Here is a 17,477-nt window from a genome sequence, read left to right as displayed (position 1 = left end):
ACTGCTAAACAAGCAGGATGCCTGTGTTTAGGTGACCTAACTCGGAATGGTTTAGCCAAATCCATTTTAGTTTCTCTACTTGAAGTCAAATATCTGAGACTGAGAACAGCCGGCCCGGAACTATAAGAGGGAAGCTCGGGGTCTTTTCCCACTGCCCCCCCACTGAGTTTTGAGGACAGCACCAGCTGGCCAATCCCAGGAAAATCTCTGGAGCCGTATGTTTCTGAGGAGGATTTCTTGGAGGGTTCTAGCCAACAAATGACAGTCCCTTGGTTATAAATGGCAGATTTGCTCTGGAAACAGATCCTTTCTCCAAATAGCCCCCTCCAGGCCGGGCACCCCACTTCACTCTGGGAACGCTCTCTGGCCAACTAGGCTGCACCCTGCTTCCTTTCCTCAGGCTCATTCTGTTCCGAGGGCCAGCCCTTTGGCACTTGTTCCTGAACCCACTGTGCCGGAGCCCTGTCTCTCTTTCTCTGTGTTTCCCGCCACTTATACGCCGTTTTGCTGTATCCAAGAACCGTCAGCATGCTCTCTTTACCCATTAACTCTCTTCCAGCAGCTACTTGAGTCACTGTACCTTTACCTTGTCCAGTGCCTCATAACAATGGTGCGAGACACTTGTGTGTTTGGTATTTATGTAGTCCTCGGCAAGTACACGCTCGAATCGGGTTGAATCGTAGAAACAAATGGCTTGATTCTTTACAAAGCTTTTAGTATAAGTGTTATTAACTTCCTTTTAAGGCTTCACAAGTGAACTGGTTTCTTATTTTAACGTCAAGTTACAATTTTCTGATTCACTCCTTGACAGTTCTTAATGATAATTTCTGTTGCTTTTTTTGGCTAATGAAATAAGCAAGAGAAGGGAAATGAATGCAGTGCCAGTCAGCCTGTTTTGCAATACCCGAGTTTCTAAGTTTATTTTCTGCAGGTGTAGGTGGAATTTCAGTGCCTTCTATGGCAGGCAGGAAACTTAGAGTTAAACCACAGGACCGTGAAGAAGGAGCATTTGTAGACATGCTAAAGGGAGCGCATTGCCATTCTTTCACTTTTACCTTATTTTCATTCCACCTGACCCAAATTAAATGTTAATTTTGCAAATTAAAGTCTCAGGAATGCTTTTAGTGTGTGTGTGTGTGGGGGGGGGCAGTTCATGGGTTTATATTTGCGCATTGAAGTGTATGGTAGGTTATTTGTAAGCACTCTTGGGGCATTTTAGAGCAGGTTTAAATCTTTAATTAATCCACATCTTTGTGGCGGGTCAGGGATCTTATGTTTGAGAGAGACGGAATTGAATGATGATGTGATTAGCCCATCATTACACAGCATAACCAAGAAGGAAGGAACCTAGGGGTTCACTGTCAGCTTGTTCTGAGTCCTCAGAAACTTCCTCATGACCCAACAGCACAACGTGTCCCAAATCTTTGCAGCAAATATGTCTTGTTTCCATCTTTGGAGGTCTACTGTATTATGTATGCTTACTTTTATCAATCGGATATTTTCTTTGAAGCCATTGGATGCTCATGTGTGCCGTGCTGCTGTTTGACAAGGGTGGTCTTTCAAACAACCAGCTTAGATTTTAGTCTCTGTATTATTTCCCCTTTTAACTTCCCACCAGAATACAGTGTTTCTTAGAACACTGGTGAAGATTTAAGAGTCCTGCCCGTTTGAAAACAGGGCTATTCCTCTCTTGCTTCCTCAGGAACTAATGGTAAGGGACGGAAAACCGAAAAGTAGGTTAGTAAAAACCTGGTTGATTTTTGGTATGTTTGTTGATTGGTTTGCTAACATAATTAAGAGATAGGGGATGCAGTTTGGAATCAGATTCTTTGTGTTTTTCCTGGTTTGTTTTTTCCTTATATATAATCATTTGAGACTCTCTTAATATGGAAATTTGGTAAATGATCCAACTTGTTAAGAATTGGGCATTTTAGTGGTTAGGGTGTGTGTTTCCTCAATAGTACACTGCTCAAAGCACATCTTTCACTTACTATAGTGTTCCAAAATGGTACTGCAGGGGACTAATTATCAAGGAACACAAGTCATATTATGATATAAAAAACACGGTGCTACTGAGCCAGGAAGGAGAAATCTAGTGAGTCCTTGCAAAAGATTTACACTTCGGGTCAGTTGGTATCATGCTCATTAACAAAAGTTAAAACTTGTACCAATATTGTAAGGAGTATTCCTTGTTACCCTTTTATTTAAAACGTGCTCTCTTATTTCCCAGATTTCGCCGCCAACTTTCTGAACCCTGTAATTCTTTTCCTCCTTTGCCAACAATGCCAAGGGAAGGACGTCCTATGTACCAACGGCAGATGTCTGAGCCAAACATCCCCTTCCCCCCTCAAGGCTTTAAGCAGGAATACCACGACCCAGTGTATGAACACAACACCATGGTTGGTGGTGCGGCCAGCCAAAGCTTCCCTCCTCCTCTGATGATTAAACAGGAACCCAGAGACTTTGCATATGATTCAGGTAGGCCCATGCTTTAAGTTACATTTAAGACATCATTTCACTTGCTTGTCACTTTGGTTAGTGTTGGCATCAACTTGGGTCGCTCATGACCATTTGGTGTGGAGTCTTTCTGATTTTATCCCCTCTTTGAATCTTTCTGTGTGAAGTTGAACCATCAAACCATTTTGGCTTAAGCTCATGGTTGAAATAGTGTCTAGAAATGAAAGCAGTCCAAAGAAAAGTATAATTTATAAAATCAGGCATACTCTCAGTCCAAAAGAATAACATTGTAATTCTTTGGATTTGGGGCTTTCTTTGTATTTTGCTGTGGTAGTGTTATCTAATCATGGTGGTTACAGAAAGTAATATTCTTTTGCTTTGGCACATTTATTGGTTATAACTGTTTTGTCCTTTATTGGTGGTGATACTCCAATAGTCCAGCAGTAAAGATTCTTACATATTAGAAGAGGAAGAGCAAAAATAAAATATCTGAGTTTCAAATTGGTTTATTCATAGAGGTTAGCTTTGGTCTCACTGTGGCAGAAAGGCCCCACAAAGTAACGTATCAAGATGGAGAAAGGGGGGCTCCTGAAAGTAAGAAAATATACACTGGTTACGAATATCATCCCAATATGTAACCTTGAGACTTTAGAAGAATTACTTAACTCCTCTCCTTTTCACCCATTATAATCACAAAATCTGGACGTCTGCTTTTCACACATCTCAGGAATTTTGGAAAAAAAAAGTATGAAATAAAAGCTGATGCTTATAAGAAGGGCACCATGTTCCTACAAAATATTATTAATGTTATTGTAACTGGTGAATAGATGACTGTGGACTTGGAAATACCTGAAAACAATGTAATTTCCTCTTGATGCAAAGTTATGGATATTCTTTATGAGGAAACTATTGCTTCTCTCGGAATAACTCTGCTAAGTTTTTCTATTCTACTTGAGGAAAGAAAATTGTCTCTAGTTTGAGTTTTTAGCTTGCATAAAATTACCTGCTTTATTAGGAACTGCTCTCGAAGCTCAGCAAGAGGGAGCCTTATGACTGAGAGTCTCCCTTTGGCCACCGTTCTTCTGTGGGCAAGAGGTCCAAAGGATGAAGAGGAATTGCCTAGTCAGAGGCTATGTCTCCACTTGTCGAAAGAGCACGAGCTACCAAGGACACATGAATTCCCATCCTGATTGGCCCTAACTCCATTTCCACAGTCTGAGCAGGTCTTTCCCAGGCTCAGCTTTTTGAAGGCAGAACGCGTTGCCCCTGTGTGCACTCCCAGGGTCCACGGAAAGGGCTTTGAGGTAGCTCTTTGGGGCAGAATGAGAATGGAGCTTGGATGTGCCCGTGTGCTTGCGTATGAGGCCCCCATGGTTTACATGGTATATGGAACAGTGTAGGGTGAAGAGATAGGAAAAGGGGAAGAAAGAGGCGTGAACCAGGGTCTAAAGACTAGAAGCTGGCTCCATACCATCCTTTGCCCATGCTAATCTTAGAGAGTTCTCCAAATTCTAGATTGGACTAGGCCTTCCGGTTGTTATGAATGATGTATTTCATTCATTTCAAGGAATGGGAGGAGAAAATGTACTCATTAGCTGTTTGTTAGTTGGTTTACAATTTAAAAAATGTAAACATGTGCCGTGAGGGCTTTTATTTGAATGCTTGCCTCTCAGGCCCTGTCATTTGCAGACTACATGTACTTGAAATGCATCATAGGGGTTTCAGTTTAGAATTTTTTTGTATTTGTCCATAGTTTGTCCATAGTTAAGAACCCTACAATGCATTTTATTATAGATAAGATTCATTTTTCTCTATAAACTTTAAGTCCTTTTAACTGATGCTATCTTTATTTCCCAAACTGTATTTCGATTTGCTGTACAGTTTTTTGAAGTCACCACGATTTTAAGAAACTTTATATGGAAATCATATAAAACAGTCCAAATAATTTGTTCAAAGGGACTTACAGAGCATAGCATTTAAAGAGCATCTCTGTGTGTTCTAGAAATGTTTTTATATGTATAATCATACCAAGATTGACATTGAAACCATTTTGGGGGGCACCTGGGTCCATTAAGCATCCACCTTTGGCTGAGGTCATGTGCCTCACGATTTCTGAGTTTGAGCCCCACATCAGGCTCTGTGCTGACAGCTCAGCCTGGAGCCTGCTTCGGATTCTGTGTCTCCCTGTCACTCTGCCCCTCTCCCACTCACGCTCTCTTTCTCTTTCTCTCTCTCAAAAATAAATAAACATTAAAAAAATTATGAAGCCTTTTTTTTTTTGATTCTGTAGTTCACTCCATATATGTATCTTTTCCTCATATTTATGTGATAGGTAAAATTATGTATAACATGGTATTTAACGTGTGTAACTTTGAGGAGATGTGAACCAAGCAAGAAAGAGATTTAAATAATTCAGTGAGGTAAAAAATAAACAAAAAAAGTAACCTGGTTTTGTAGGATTTGATTGCATTATTTGTGGGCCATACATACTAGGAACTTCAGAGTCAATCACTGTCCGACCCTCAAAGCACAGATATAGACTAAAAAGCATAGTCCATGTCTTAGCTCAGGCTTCTCTAATAAACTACCATTGACTGGGAAGCTTAAACAACACGTTTCTCACAGTCCTGCAGGCTGGGAAGGCCCAAGATCAAGGTGCCAGCAGATTTAGTTCCTGGGAAGGGCCCTCTTCCTGGCTTGAAGATGGCCACTTTCTCACTATGTCCTTACGTGGCAGAGAGAGAAAGAGAGTGAATGAGCTCTGATCTCTCTTCCTCTTCTTATGAGGGGACTGATTCCATCATGGGGGTCCCACCCTCATAACTGAATCCAACCCTAATTCTCTCTCAAAGACCCCATCTCCAAATATGCTCACAGTGGGCATTAGGGCATCTACAGGGAATTGTGGAGGACATGATAATTCTGTCAGTCATAGTCCAGTATCCAATTTAAATTTTTTTTTTATTTTTTATTAAAAAATTTTTTTAATGTATGTTTATTTTTGAGAGAGAGAGAGACAGAAAAGGACAGAGAGAATGTGAGTGGGGGAGGGGCAGAAAGAGAGGGAGACACAGAATCTGAAGCAGGCTCTGAGGTGTCAGCCCAGAGCCCGACCTGGGGCTCAAACCCATGAATTGTGAGATCATGACCTGAGCTAAAGTCTGGCACTTAACTGTCTGAGCCACCCAGGTGCCCCTCCAATTTAAATTAAAAAAAAAAAAAATGTTTATTTATTTTTGAGAGGGAGAGAGAGAATACGAATGGAGGAGGGACAGAGAGAGAGAGGGAGACACAGAATCTGAAGCAGGCTCCAGGCTCTGAGCTGTCTGCACAGAGCCCGACGTGGGGCTCGAAATCAAGGATGGTGAGATCCTCATCTGAGCTGAAATCCGATGTTGAACCAGCTGAGCCATTCAGTCACTCTATCCAATTTTAAAGGTATATGGGGCATGTCTTTTGTGAAGTGTACATTATACCTTGCAAATGACTTGTAGAACACTTGTTTAATATTTGAGAAGCTGTTAGTTTATATTCCTTCCTACCCTCCAAATTCTCTTGCAGATTGCTAAAATTGTACAGCACCTCTGAATGCTAATTTAAGTATTGCCAATAGGTTACAGTTCTGTTGTGCTTGAGTAATTAAGTTGTAAAGTTGGAGCTTCTGGTTGCAGTCTAAAAGAACGGTGGTAACAGTGTATAACCAAGGCCTGTGAAAATTAATATGCAGGTATCAAAATGTATTTCCCTGGCCACCAAACAGCTGGGATCAAGTTGATACATCTGTATATGTCCTACATTGCAGTCAACAAATATGATCTCCAGATATTTTGTTTCGTTGTCATTACTTCTTTCATCCCTTTTGAGAGCACATTAAATAATCTTTTTATGAAATCTAATGTATTTATCACTGGATCATTGATTTCTTGGTTCACTTACTGATGTTGAACAAATAGGACATTAGGAAATAGTTGATGTGATTTAAAAACAATGCAAAAACGTTTCATAGTTTACTTAGCATCTATGTTCCAAAGGTTTTCCTTTCAGAAGGCCTCCAGAACTCTTTATTGCTTAATTCAATATAACATAAATGTTGTGAAAATAAAAGAAGCTTTGTAAGTGAAAAGGCAGCATGATGATGCTCTAATAAAGCCTGACATTAATTATGACATGGGAAATGGAAGGTCTATTAGTTATAATTATAATTACAGGAATGCAATTTCAACTGCCGAGTATTCAAGCTAAAAAAAATGCAAAATATTATGTTAGTTGAGTAGAAATTTTTATTCAGGAGAAGAGAAGAAAACCTGAATCAGAAGACACTGAGAAGATTAAAAAAGATTGGTATTTAGGTCCAATTTGGTGAACCAGTGCAGTGTGTGTGATCATTATTATATTATGATATTAAGTTCTCGACAATTACATCTGTTATTGTTTTCTTTCTCTTCTTCTCGAGCCTAATAGTGCTGCACAAAGCAGTACACGGGTTTTTTTGTTAGTTGTTTGACTTCTCCTGAATCCAGAGTGGTTTTCCCTTTCTTGCCCTAATGGCTAAGTGACTACATGAAATGGGTTGAATATGCGTTGAGTGCTTCAGTGGAAGTGCCTTATGCCACGCCACATTTTCATAGAATCATAGTCACTTTCCCATTTTCATGTTTGCATGTGAGGTTTCACTGACTCACAATGCTGAACAAGGCAAATATGCATAAGAACATATTTCGTTGGAGTTGTTTGTGTTGTTGATTGGTTGGTCTTTTGTTTCATTTTTCTTTCTTTCCTTTTTTTTTTTTAAATTTTTTTTAACGTTTATTTATTTTTGAGACAGAGAGAGACAGAGCATGAACGGGGGAGGGTCACAGAGAGCGGGAGACACAGAATCTGAAACAGGCTCCAGGCTCTGAGCTCTCAGCACAGAGCCCGACGCGGGGCTTGAGCCCACAGACCGTGAGATCATGACCTGAGCCGAAGCCGGACGCTTAACCGACCGAGCCACCCAGGCGCCCCTCTTTCTTTCCTTTTGATAGATTTTAGGGGTAGTATTTTTAGTGGCGTGGTACTTACATGAAACTGAACTTTGGCTCAAGAAAACATCAGCGCACAGTGTTCATATACTGTGATTAGATAATTTCACTCTGGAAATTATGTTAAGGGGTGAAAGACACAGTGAATGAATGAGAGGGAGAAATGTTAAAAGCATATAGTAGTTGAATAGTAGAGTAAGTTATAGCTATCCGTAACAGAAATATCATGCAGCCATTTGAAGTCAGTTTTTAAAAAAAAAAGTTTAATGAAACGAGATGAGTAAAAAAAAAATAGACACACCGAATGACTCATGCAAATAAGACCCAATACAGACATACTGTGGCTTAAATTTTTTTAAATTAATTTATCTATTTTGAGAGAGAGAGAGACTGTGTGAGTGGGGGAAGGGCAGAGAAAGGGGGAGATAGAGAATCCCAAGCAGGCTGTGTGCTGCCAGCACAGTGCCGGATGTGAGGTTTGAATTCCTGAAACTTCAAGATGATGACCTGAGCCAAAACCAAGAGTTGGATGCTTAACCAACTGAGCCACCCAGATGCCCCATTTATTATGACTTCATATGCGTGATGATATCCTAAGCAATTTCTGTTTTGCCTGTGAGGTGCTTTGCATTTTAACAATGCCTAGGTACTACTTTGCTAATCAGACAGGAAATATGTGTTCTGTTTTAAAATATCAACCCATTTGGAGTTGAAGAAGTATCCAAATTAATCACGTCAGTCCTTTAAGTGGAAAGAATACTAAGTAAAGTATTACATTATAGTACCACATGCTGCAAACCTACCTGGCTTGCTATTAGTTTGTGTCCAGGACTGCCTTAGAGGTGGGAGCAGAATTAATATGCTAGTTAGTCGATTTCTGGTTCATCCCTGCTCAGTGTTTGCAATCCACAATTAGTACTTTGTTCCTTTGCGCTATGGGGTATATTAAAATTTTTAACCTAGGAGTTGACTGAAGGGTAACACATGAATAAGATGTTTTTAGCCCTCAGGGCCTATTGTATTATTCTAATTAGTTTAAAAGATGCCCCCCAGCCCTGTGGTAGAGCAGTTTCATCAAACATTTGGGGAGGGAGATGGGGCAGAGGAGAACTTTCAGGGACCTGCTCCAATCAGAGATTGGGGGGCACTCCATACCTTGAGCTTCCGGAGAGGAGGAAGTAGAAGTAGGGGGTAGTGGAGAAAGCTGACATCATGTGCCCCCTGAGGAAAGTGGTTTATATTTTTTAATGGTGTTGTCAACACTACTGGAAATTTGGAAATTGACACGAATAGTTGTTGTGTAGAATTATAAATTTTTAAAATCATGAAAGTTCTTGGAAATCACCTAGTTCACCTTTTTTCTCCACGCCCTAGTTGTACAGATAACACGCCTGAGGCTCTTCCATGTCAACTTCTCTCCAGGTACACAGATATTTTGTGAAACAGTTGGAAAGCTTACATTTGGAAGAATAAAGTGGGACTTTTCCATCCTCCCTTTTTAAATCCATTCTTCACCCAAGCAATCTTTCCAAGTTCCCCTATATCCTTCTTTATCACCCTAGGATTTTGATAAAGGCCCATAGACAAACCTTTCCATTTAGAGAATGATTTTCTGTGTTTAGCATGTAGAAAAATGATACATAGGCAGAGAAATGATGAAATAAATACTGAAAATATATACACCTCATATTAAATATGTTAAAACTAAGATTATGTTCAGTTTTCATCTGTCAGAAATGACACATATATCTGGTAGTCGTGTATGCCCAAGCTGGCACTTTAGTCAAGAGAGTTAAACATAAATACTCTTGGATTTCTAAAATGGCAAGAGGGGAAGATTTTTCCACTGTCATTGTTATTCTGTGTTTTTGCTGTGTTGGTAGCTACTCATCTTGGTCAAAGAGTAGGAAAAGGAGTCAAGTAATTCCTACTGCTGCTTCTAGTAAGCCTCGTTTGGGATTCCCCTTGCAGAGTTTATAATAATGTTTTAAGGTGGAAGTTAGAGGTTGAAATCAGAGGATAACAGAGTAAGACAACATAATTATTTTCTGCGGACACATAGAAATATGAGTAGGCAGTGCTTTATGTGTTTGGAGATGATTCTTCATGGCCTCAATCAGTTGGTCAAATTACATAAAACTTCTAAAAAGCAAAAACATAAGAGCAAAATTTAGAAGGCTACAATTACCCAGTAGTATCTCTATACTCTTAGTAGACTAATTTTGCCACTATAAGAGTATTATCTCAGGAATGTTGTCATCAGGGTTTATTTATTTTGAGAGAGAGAGAGAGAGAGCGAGAGAGCAAGGTCAGAGAGAGAAGGAGAGAGAGAATCCCAACCAGGCTCCACACAGCCAGCACAGAGCCCTTTTTGGGCTCAAACCCATGAACCATGAAATCATGCCCTGAGCTGAAATCTAGATTCAGACGCTTAACCAGTTGAGCCACCCAGGTGCTCCAGGGTTTATCATCTTTTTAAATGATATCTTATTATTTATTTACAAGAGGAGATAATATATTTGAGAAATTGACTTCATGTGTATTTACTAATACATTTTCTTCTGTCTTTTGTGAACAATTGAGTTACACATAAGTAAACAACCTAACGTATTGCTCAGGAAACACAAGGAATGCAGCAATTACAAAAGGAAACTGTTAAAAAATGATAATTAAAGTCAGATGTAACAGAGGGAGTAAGGGCTCCTGATAGTTATTTTGAACATCCAGGCTTTCCATTAACTAGTAGGCTTCATCATCTCTAAAATGGAAGGTCCTATGACCAATAATTATAATTTTATATTTTACATATATGAAATATTACATTTGAAAATATTCAACTTAATTTCATCATTTTATTTGCATATCTTGGAACCACTTTAAATAGAAGAATATTGTGGTTTTTTTAATTCAAAGAGTGTTATTTAGGAATTAATAATTCAGTGTATGTTCACTCTTCAGTGATCTTGCCTCTGCTCCATATTTTCTCTGGGTGGGAGATTATAGAATTCCTTATTATCTCCCCACCTGGCTATGTCAGGCATTTCAGTTTTGAATTCTAAAACGTGTTGGTAACTTTATTTATTCTCTGCTATTTTATTTACCAGATATTAGAAATCGGGAGATAAATAGTAAATGGTCATTACAACATAGTAGACAATCTTTCACAGATTTAAAGATGAATACTAGGCATTTTTTTTTTATGTTTCTCCTCATTCTTTCTTTAACGGACATGGTAAAGATTTCATGAGAAATTGTTTAGAGATATACACAGAGATGGTTGACTGCAACTGTTTTCCCATATGGCTTCAGATCACTGGAAGAGAGAAGTGTGTTTTTTTTTCCCTCTAGAGGCAAGGACCAAGTTACAGATGGCTGATAAAACCTATTATATGTTTAACAGTATTTGGTATAGGACTAACTCTTCACAAATCGTTCCCATAATTACTCATAAATAGCTTTTTTCTTCTAAAACTTTAGATGTTTTTAAGCATTACCGTCTTTAGTAATTTCTACTGTCTTTAGTAATTTCCAGTGCAGCGATGTTTATGGTTCCATGAACTTTGGCTTTTTGTAACTGATATTTAACACTCCCAAAGGCCAAGACTTGGCCCTATTCCATTAGTAAGCATCATTTGCTTATGGTTACATTTTCTCCTGAAACATGGCAGCTCATTTTTCCCCCCCATCCTAACTTTAAAACTATTGCTTCGAGAAATTCAACTGGAGAATCACTTGGGAATTTAAAGGAATGAGCTATTGATCCTTCAGAAAACGTTAGCATTCTATCTGTTTCTCTAACATCCAAAGATAATTTTCTTTTCCTCAGCCACTGATTTGTGGACGAGTAGATCATTTAATCTCTGATTTTTCGGTGCTTCAGTTGTGAAGAGTGACGGTGATGACTTCCTAATTAATTCTGTTATTACAATAGAGGTCAGGGATTGGCCTCACAACTTGACTTTGCTTTTTATTGCCTAGCATGCATGCCTCAAATGGATTTTCCTCATTCTTCTGAGTTAAAATAGCAAATCACCCAAAACAGTACTCTGGTCCACGGTATTGCTTTTTCTAAGAAATACTTAAATATGCTCTAAATCTACAGTTACAGTAAGTGGCATTGGCTAGTGATTTGATTTGAGAATTGAGACCATGGTCTGGATTTACTCTTTATGCATTAACACAGGTCAGATGGACAGGGACTGCATTTTAAGTCAGTAATGGAAGGCTGAAGGCTGTCTTAAACCAATCATATCAGTTTTACCCATGACTGATTGATCCCCAGGGGCAGAGCCCTGTAAGCATTTGTCTTACATGAATGGACTCTATAGAGCCTGGAGTTTCATTCATAAAATGGAGACTGAAAGGAAACACACACACACACACACACACACACACACACACACACTCTTACTCTCTGGAATGTCCATTTATACAAAGCTGAAGGGTGTAGTGTTCCATCAGCTGCTGCTTTTGCCAGTTGACTAGAAGTAATGATTAATGCTCATTGGTCCTGCCTGCATGTAACCCAACACTATTTATGGCCTTGCAGTGTTTCTAATGTATAGTGAATGAGAAGACAACATTCTCAAATCTGAAACATAAACAGGAACTGGTGGGTCTGAATTCCATTCAAATATGTCATTTCAGCCACACAGTGTTTGTCTAACTTGGATTTTACAGGCAGGAAAGGGGGAAGGGAGGGATAATCTGCTTGTGAGTTGTACTAGCATCAAAAAAGGGAATTAGAAGAGGGAGGAGAGAGTACTTTCATAGTGTGGGATTTTTAGTGGTCTTTCTAAAGAAAACCACCAGGATGCTTAGGCCCAGAACTGCAAGTGGACAAAGTGAACTACAACTGTTTTTGTATGTGCAACTAAGATTTGAAATTAAATGGTTTAAGGATGCATATTTGGGTGTGTGTGTTTGTGTTTGTGTGGTTCATGAATGTGAACAAGAGGTAAGATAATATTATTTATTTTTTGAAAGTAGCTATTTGAATATCTACTTTTAAGGTTAGAATGTTGTTACAGGGTATTTTCTTTTGCACTTAAAGGATTTCTATTTCTTCAGTGAGTTGAGTATTTCATAGTTTAGAGGAAAAGGGAGGCTTTTTGTTTCTATGAAATACTTCTGCCTAACACACGAGGAATGTAATTGAAACCTTTTCAAGGAAGTTTTGTCACCTTAAATAGATGGTTGTTTTTATCATGTGTGTGAGAGAGATTTTTAAGTTAATTGTTTCTAAAACTCTGCAAAATTTTACTAGGAGAGATATTCAAAGATAACTGTGCTCATAAAATTAAACACAACCAAGTGAATACACTATCGTGTAGCATCATAGAAATTAAATTAAATAATAGCACAGTATTAAAAAGCAACCAAGACAAAACTGAGAGAATGACACGCGTGTGTCACTGTGATTTCTTTACCATTTTCTGAAATTTAGTATGTTTGAATACTCTATTCTGGTGACCTTTTTTTTCAGTGTGTGGGCCTCCACAGTGCACTGCTTCATCCGCATGTTTTTGTTATTCTTAGCATTCAAAAACAAAACCTCCCACTTTGTATGACACTGGAAATATTATACTGAATTCTGTGCCTGATGACTATTTACTCTCTTTGTCGTATCAAGTATGTTTTGTTGCCTCTTTTGTCCTCAGTTTCCTTATTTATAGAACGGGGCAAATAATTCCTCTACCTTCCTGTTTTTCTAAGGATTAGATATGATGATGTTTGTAAAGCTACTAATATATATAGTATTAGGGGTCCAGGCAATAATAGGGGATATCTTTATGATATGATTTTATCTGGACCTCTAGAGATTTCCTAAAAGGCTGCTAGTCCTGAAGTAAGATGCCATTATTATTATTTCTAATATTTACAAATACACTTTTGGGGACCAAAGGATAAGACAAAGTGAGAAAGATATTCTTATGTGAAGACGATCCAATTGTGCAAGACCAACAAGGTACTGAACTATTATGCTGTCTGCGACATAGTGAGCAATCATACAGAACTTGATACCAGTATTATTCACGTTCGAAGCAAGTAGAGTAAATATGTGAATATTACAGTGATCCAAGGAGAGATGAGAGGGAGAGGACAAAGCCATCCGTGATGTGTTTGCTTCAAATCACGTAGACTCAAGCAGAGGAACAATTCGGTATCAGAACTCAGCATTAACACTTTCACCTCTTCAGATTTTTTTTTTTTTTTTTTGGTGGCCTCAGTTTAGCGTAGCGCATCTTTTCTTGCATTTTCTTTAAAATTTCTGTTAATTGGCAGAGTACAATAATATCTAATAAACAGAGTTACAATATTTCCTATCACTTCAATTTTATTTTTAACTCTAAATAAAACCTTCACAGGCTTGGAAGACTTGGAAAATTGTCAGTCTGCTAGATCATATAAGCTAATCCTGTTTGAATCTGGTCATAATTTGTGTAGGATATTGTCCCCCCAAAACTTAAATGCTTAGAAGAGAAGTTTGCAGTTTCATAGATAGGTTGTTCTATATTGTTCTTTCATGTTATGTAGCCTTTATGTTTTAAAAGTATCTGAATGCAGATAAAAGCATTACTTTAAAAAAAATACTTTACATATACTGCGCAAAGCATGTAAAGAACAATAGTTCTCCTTCTGTCCTCAATTCTATCAACAGTAGTCTCTGTATTTCCAGGCTGTGGTGGAAGAGAATATCTCTACAGATTTTATGTTATTAACAGTTTACTCAAAATCCCAATGAAAAAGATCCCATCTAAGTGTGAATGAGGTCATACTAAATTCATCACTGTCTTCCCCAGATTTGAGCCAACTCCAACTTTTTTGCCTTTTTTATATGAGGTTCAGCAACCTAAGATGTTACATCCACGTAGAGCTTTTGTGACTGACGACAAATAGGTCTTATAAAACTTCATTTTTTTTTTTTTTTGCCATCCCACTTGCCTTCTCTCTCAAGTAAAATCAGATGTACTCGTCCTGAGTCTTATTTTAGAGTTAATTCTTTTAGATTTGTTCTATCATAGAGAGATCATATGAGTGTAAAAACTTCATTCCCCTTAGCATCCTTTGCAAAAAACTTTATAAAACATAATTTTCTCAATTAGCTACATGAAATCTATTCATAGGGCAAGTAGAAATGCATAGTAAAAGGATGCTAGACTAGGGTATATGTGAATGCATTTGCATTTAAATACATCTTCATAAAGCTCCTGTTATTCCTGCACTCTAGAAAATCTTTGGATTTTAAACACTGTGCCAGGAAATGGGGAGAAACAAACAAAACAGTAAAACATGAAGTTCAAGACAGATAAAACTTTGGCAAGATACCTCATAGTGCTCATCTTTCTTGAAGGAGATTAATGTCTTTAGTTCTTGCAACACCTCGCTATTTCTTTAGGTAATAGTTACATGTGTTTTTGAAAAGCTTGTTTAAACTCCTGTGTATGCCTAGAATGACCCACACATGCACACATAGTTTTCATTCACTAAGTACCTGCTGATTTCAGATGTATGTCTGCACACATATTTCATCCCTGGACTTTAATGCACCAGGTTTTCCGCCATCATCAGTGTTTAACAGACACGTTTAGGTAGACTTGATTTTGTCAAATCCCTTCCCCAAGGAGTTAGCCAAGTGTATAAAAAATCCATCTTTTTCCATTGCACACTCATGTGAAAGCAACATCACATTAAAATACATCAAACTTATTCCTATTTCACAGGGATTTCTTATTTACTCTCAGAGACCTGAGTGCTTAAGTTATCACACTGATGATTGCCACACGAATTTAAGTAAAAACCTCCAGGGAAAGAGAGGCGTTTCTTACTCCTTGCTCAAAGTTTATAGTATCAAGAATTTTCAGGTTTGCGCACTATTTGATAACAAACAATTTCAGCAAAGTGTATGGATATCTCAGATGGTCTTGGCAAATATTTGTCTCTGATCTGGCCTCATACAGCTCCTAGAAGGTTTAGGCAAACCGTGCCCTGAGGGGATTCTTCCTTTTGTACCCCTGGACAGCAGTATGCAAATACACAAATCGGAACAGCGCATAGCTGTGCCGTGTGCACAAATTCAAAACTCCACTTTGTGGTCCGGCTTTTGGTAAAGCTCCCCAAATCAGTGCTGTGTTTCCCACTGTGGCTTGGAAATGCAAGAGAGAGAAAAGCCAACTTGTTCATTTGTTCTTAAGAAACCTGCATATCTTAAAGGCAATTTTAACAGTGTTACTAGAGGTGAACACTAAGAAAATCGGATAGTTTGGGATCTGTGTTTACTGTTTTTCCTAACTGCCCCTACGTTAACTAGTGCATTAAAAGGACAACTGTGCTTTGCTGCTTTGAATTTTTGTAGCATACTGATCACCCTCCCCCGAGCTCATCTGAGACAAATTACAGCCAGTATAGTTTCTGCAAGCTGGCGGGGCCCGTACTATGGTCATGTTCTAGTGCTCTTTGATCCATAGGTTTCAAAATAATACAAAATCCTTTGTGTTAAATGAAGTTTACATAATTCAATTTACAGATTAAATTTAAGACTTTTTAAACCAGTCACACAGCAGCAAATATTAGGGCATAATACTGTAGAAAGTAGCTCAAAAGAGATACCTCCGAATATTTTGAAAATGTAATGGAGCTTCTCACTTCAACCTGAGAAGTCATGAGTTTGTAATGAACTTTAAATCAGTGTATTTTAAATACCATGGGTTTATAGATTTGTGAAGAATATCACTGAATAAGTATACAAATAAGCAACAAATCAATCTTCTCAGGTAACTGTGTTAAGAATAGCCATTTAAGATACAAAAATAATTTCACTATGTAATCATTTTTAATTTTAAGTGCTGTGGTTCACTCACTTTAAACACTTGTGAGGGTCACTTAAAAATAGTTTCTGTTTTCAATGATAAGCACCATATCCTGAATCCTTGCTGTTGGCACTAAGTGAAATATTGCACATATTGTCCTCCCAAGAACCCTTTGAAGGGTGTCGCTTATAATTCCCATTTTACAGATGTGGAAGTTGAGTGTTTGAGATGTGAGATAACTAACAAAATGTCGTACTCCCACAAAATCTCAGAACCGAAGTTCAAAACCAGGTCTATTAGAAGACAAGATGCACATTTGTAATCAGTGCTGGTCTTCTGAGCGTAAAATTATAACCTATGGACACATAATAGAACAGCACAAATACGCTATCATAGTAACGTTTGTGCATGGGTTAAACCACATTTTATGATCGCTGCTGAATTTTGTAAGCTTTATCCTATGAAAAAACATGAGTGTATACGTATGCAATGCCTCCATTCCCTGCCACAAAACATTTGCCTTTGAAGTCACCGCTTAGCTACTTTGGATCTTGGTTGAGCATTTAGCAGAAGTTAAAATGTAATGCCAAACTTCATTGGTTGGATTTTTTATTAGATAAGGTAGAAATGAAAGCAGCAGGCAATTTAATTAGCAGTAATTTTTCTGGGCAAGTCATTACTTTGATGAACTTCAGAGCAATGTTTATGGCTCCTAATTAACCATGTTAGTCATTTGATTGAATAATCACTTTGGAAATGTTTCTACAATTTGATTAGAGTCTGACCCACTCTGATAGTCATAAATTAACTGATACCACTTTAGGATAACATGACTTTAGTTACTTTAGGGGAATAAACTCCTCTTAGCTATATTTTTTCAGGCTTCTCTGGACTGTATAAAGGATACTGATTTTAAGGATAGACTGGATTTAAACACTGTTAGCTGGCATCTCAATTTCAAGAGCTAGATGTTAATTTTATTTACTCTGGAGTATAATAAATAGTATTAAGAGTGGGAAAAACACACGTATATTCTTACATATGTATGTTTTTTTCTAAGCTGCCGTTCCTTGTTTTTCTTAGAACCTCGAATCATAAGTTTTGCCCCTGGAACTGTAATGGAGGTCCTGGCTTTAGCCTTATTAGAAATTATTAATTTATTATGGGTTTTAAATTGGTATACTTTGAA

At 38.0% G+C, this 17,477-nt stretch overlaps 1 protein-coding gene across 11 annotated transcripts in view; it reads left to right on the top strand.

The window, feature by feature from the left end:
- Positions 1-17,477, top strand: part of ETV1 (ETS variant transcription factor 1) — a 93,079-nt gene that overhangs the window by 54,456 nt on the left and 21,146 nt on the right. For all 11 annotated transcript variants that reach the window (XM_019443486.2, XM_019443485.2, XM_019443481.2 and 8 more), the window contains one exon: positions 2,231-2,478. In XM_019443486.2, coding sequence (XP_019299031.2) covers positions 2,231-2,478 — 248 coding nt within the window. The remainder of the gene's footprint in view (positions 1-2,230; positions 2,479-17,477) is intronic.

Source organism: Panthera pardus, unplaced genomic scaffold (genome assembly GCF_024362965.1).
Source record: "Panthera pardus isolate Hobbes unplaced genomic scaffold, ASM2436296v1 HiC_scaffold_8, whole genome shotgun sequence".
In the NCBI taxonomy this organism is placed as follows: Eukaryota; Metazoa; Chordata; class Mammalia; order Carnivora; family Felidae; genus Panthera; species Panthera pardus.
This window is presented reverse-complemented; position numbering and strand designations above follow the sequence as displayed.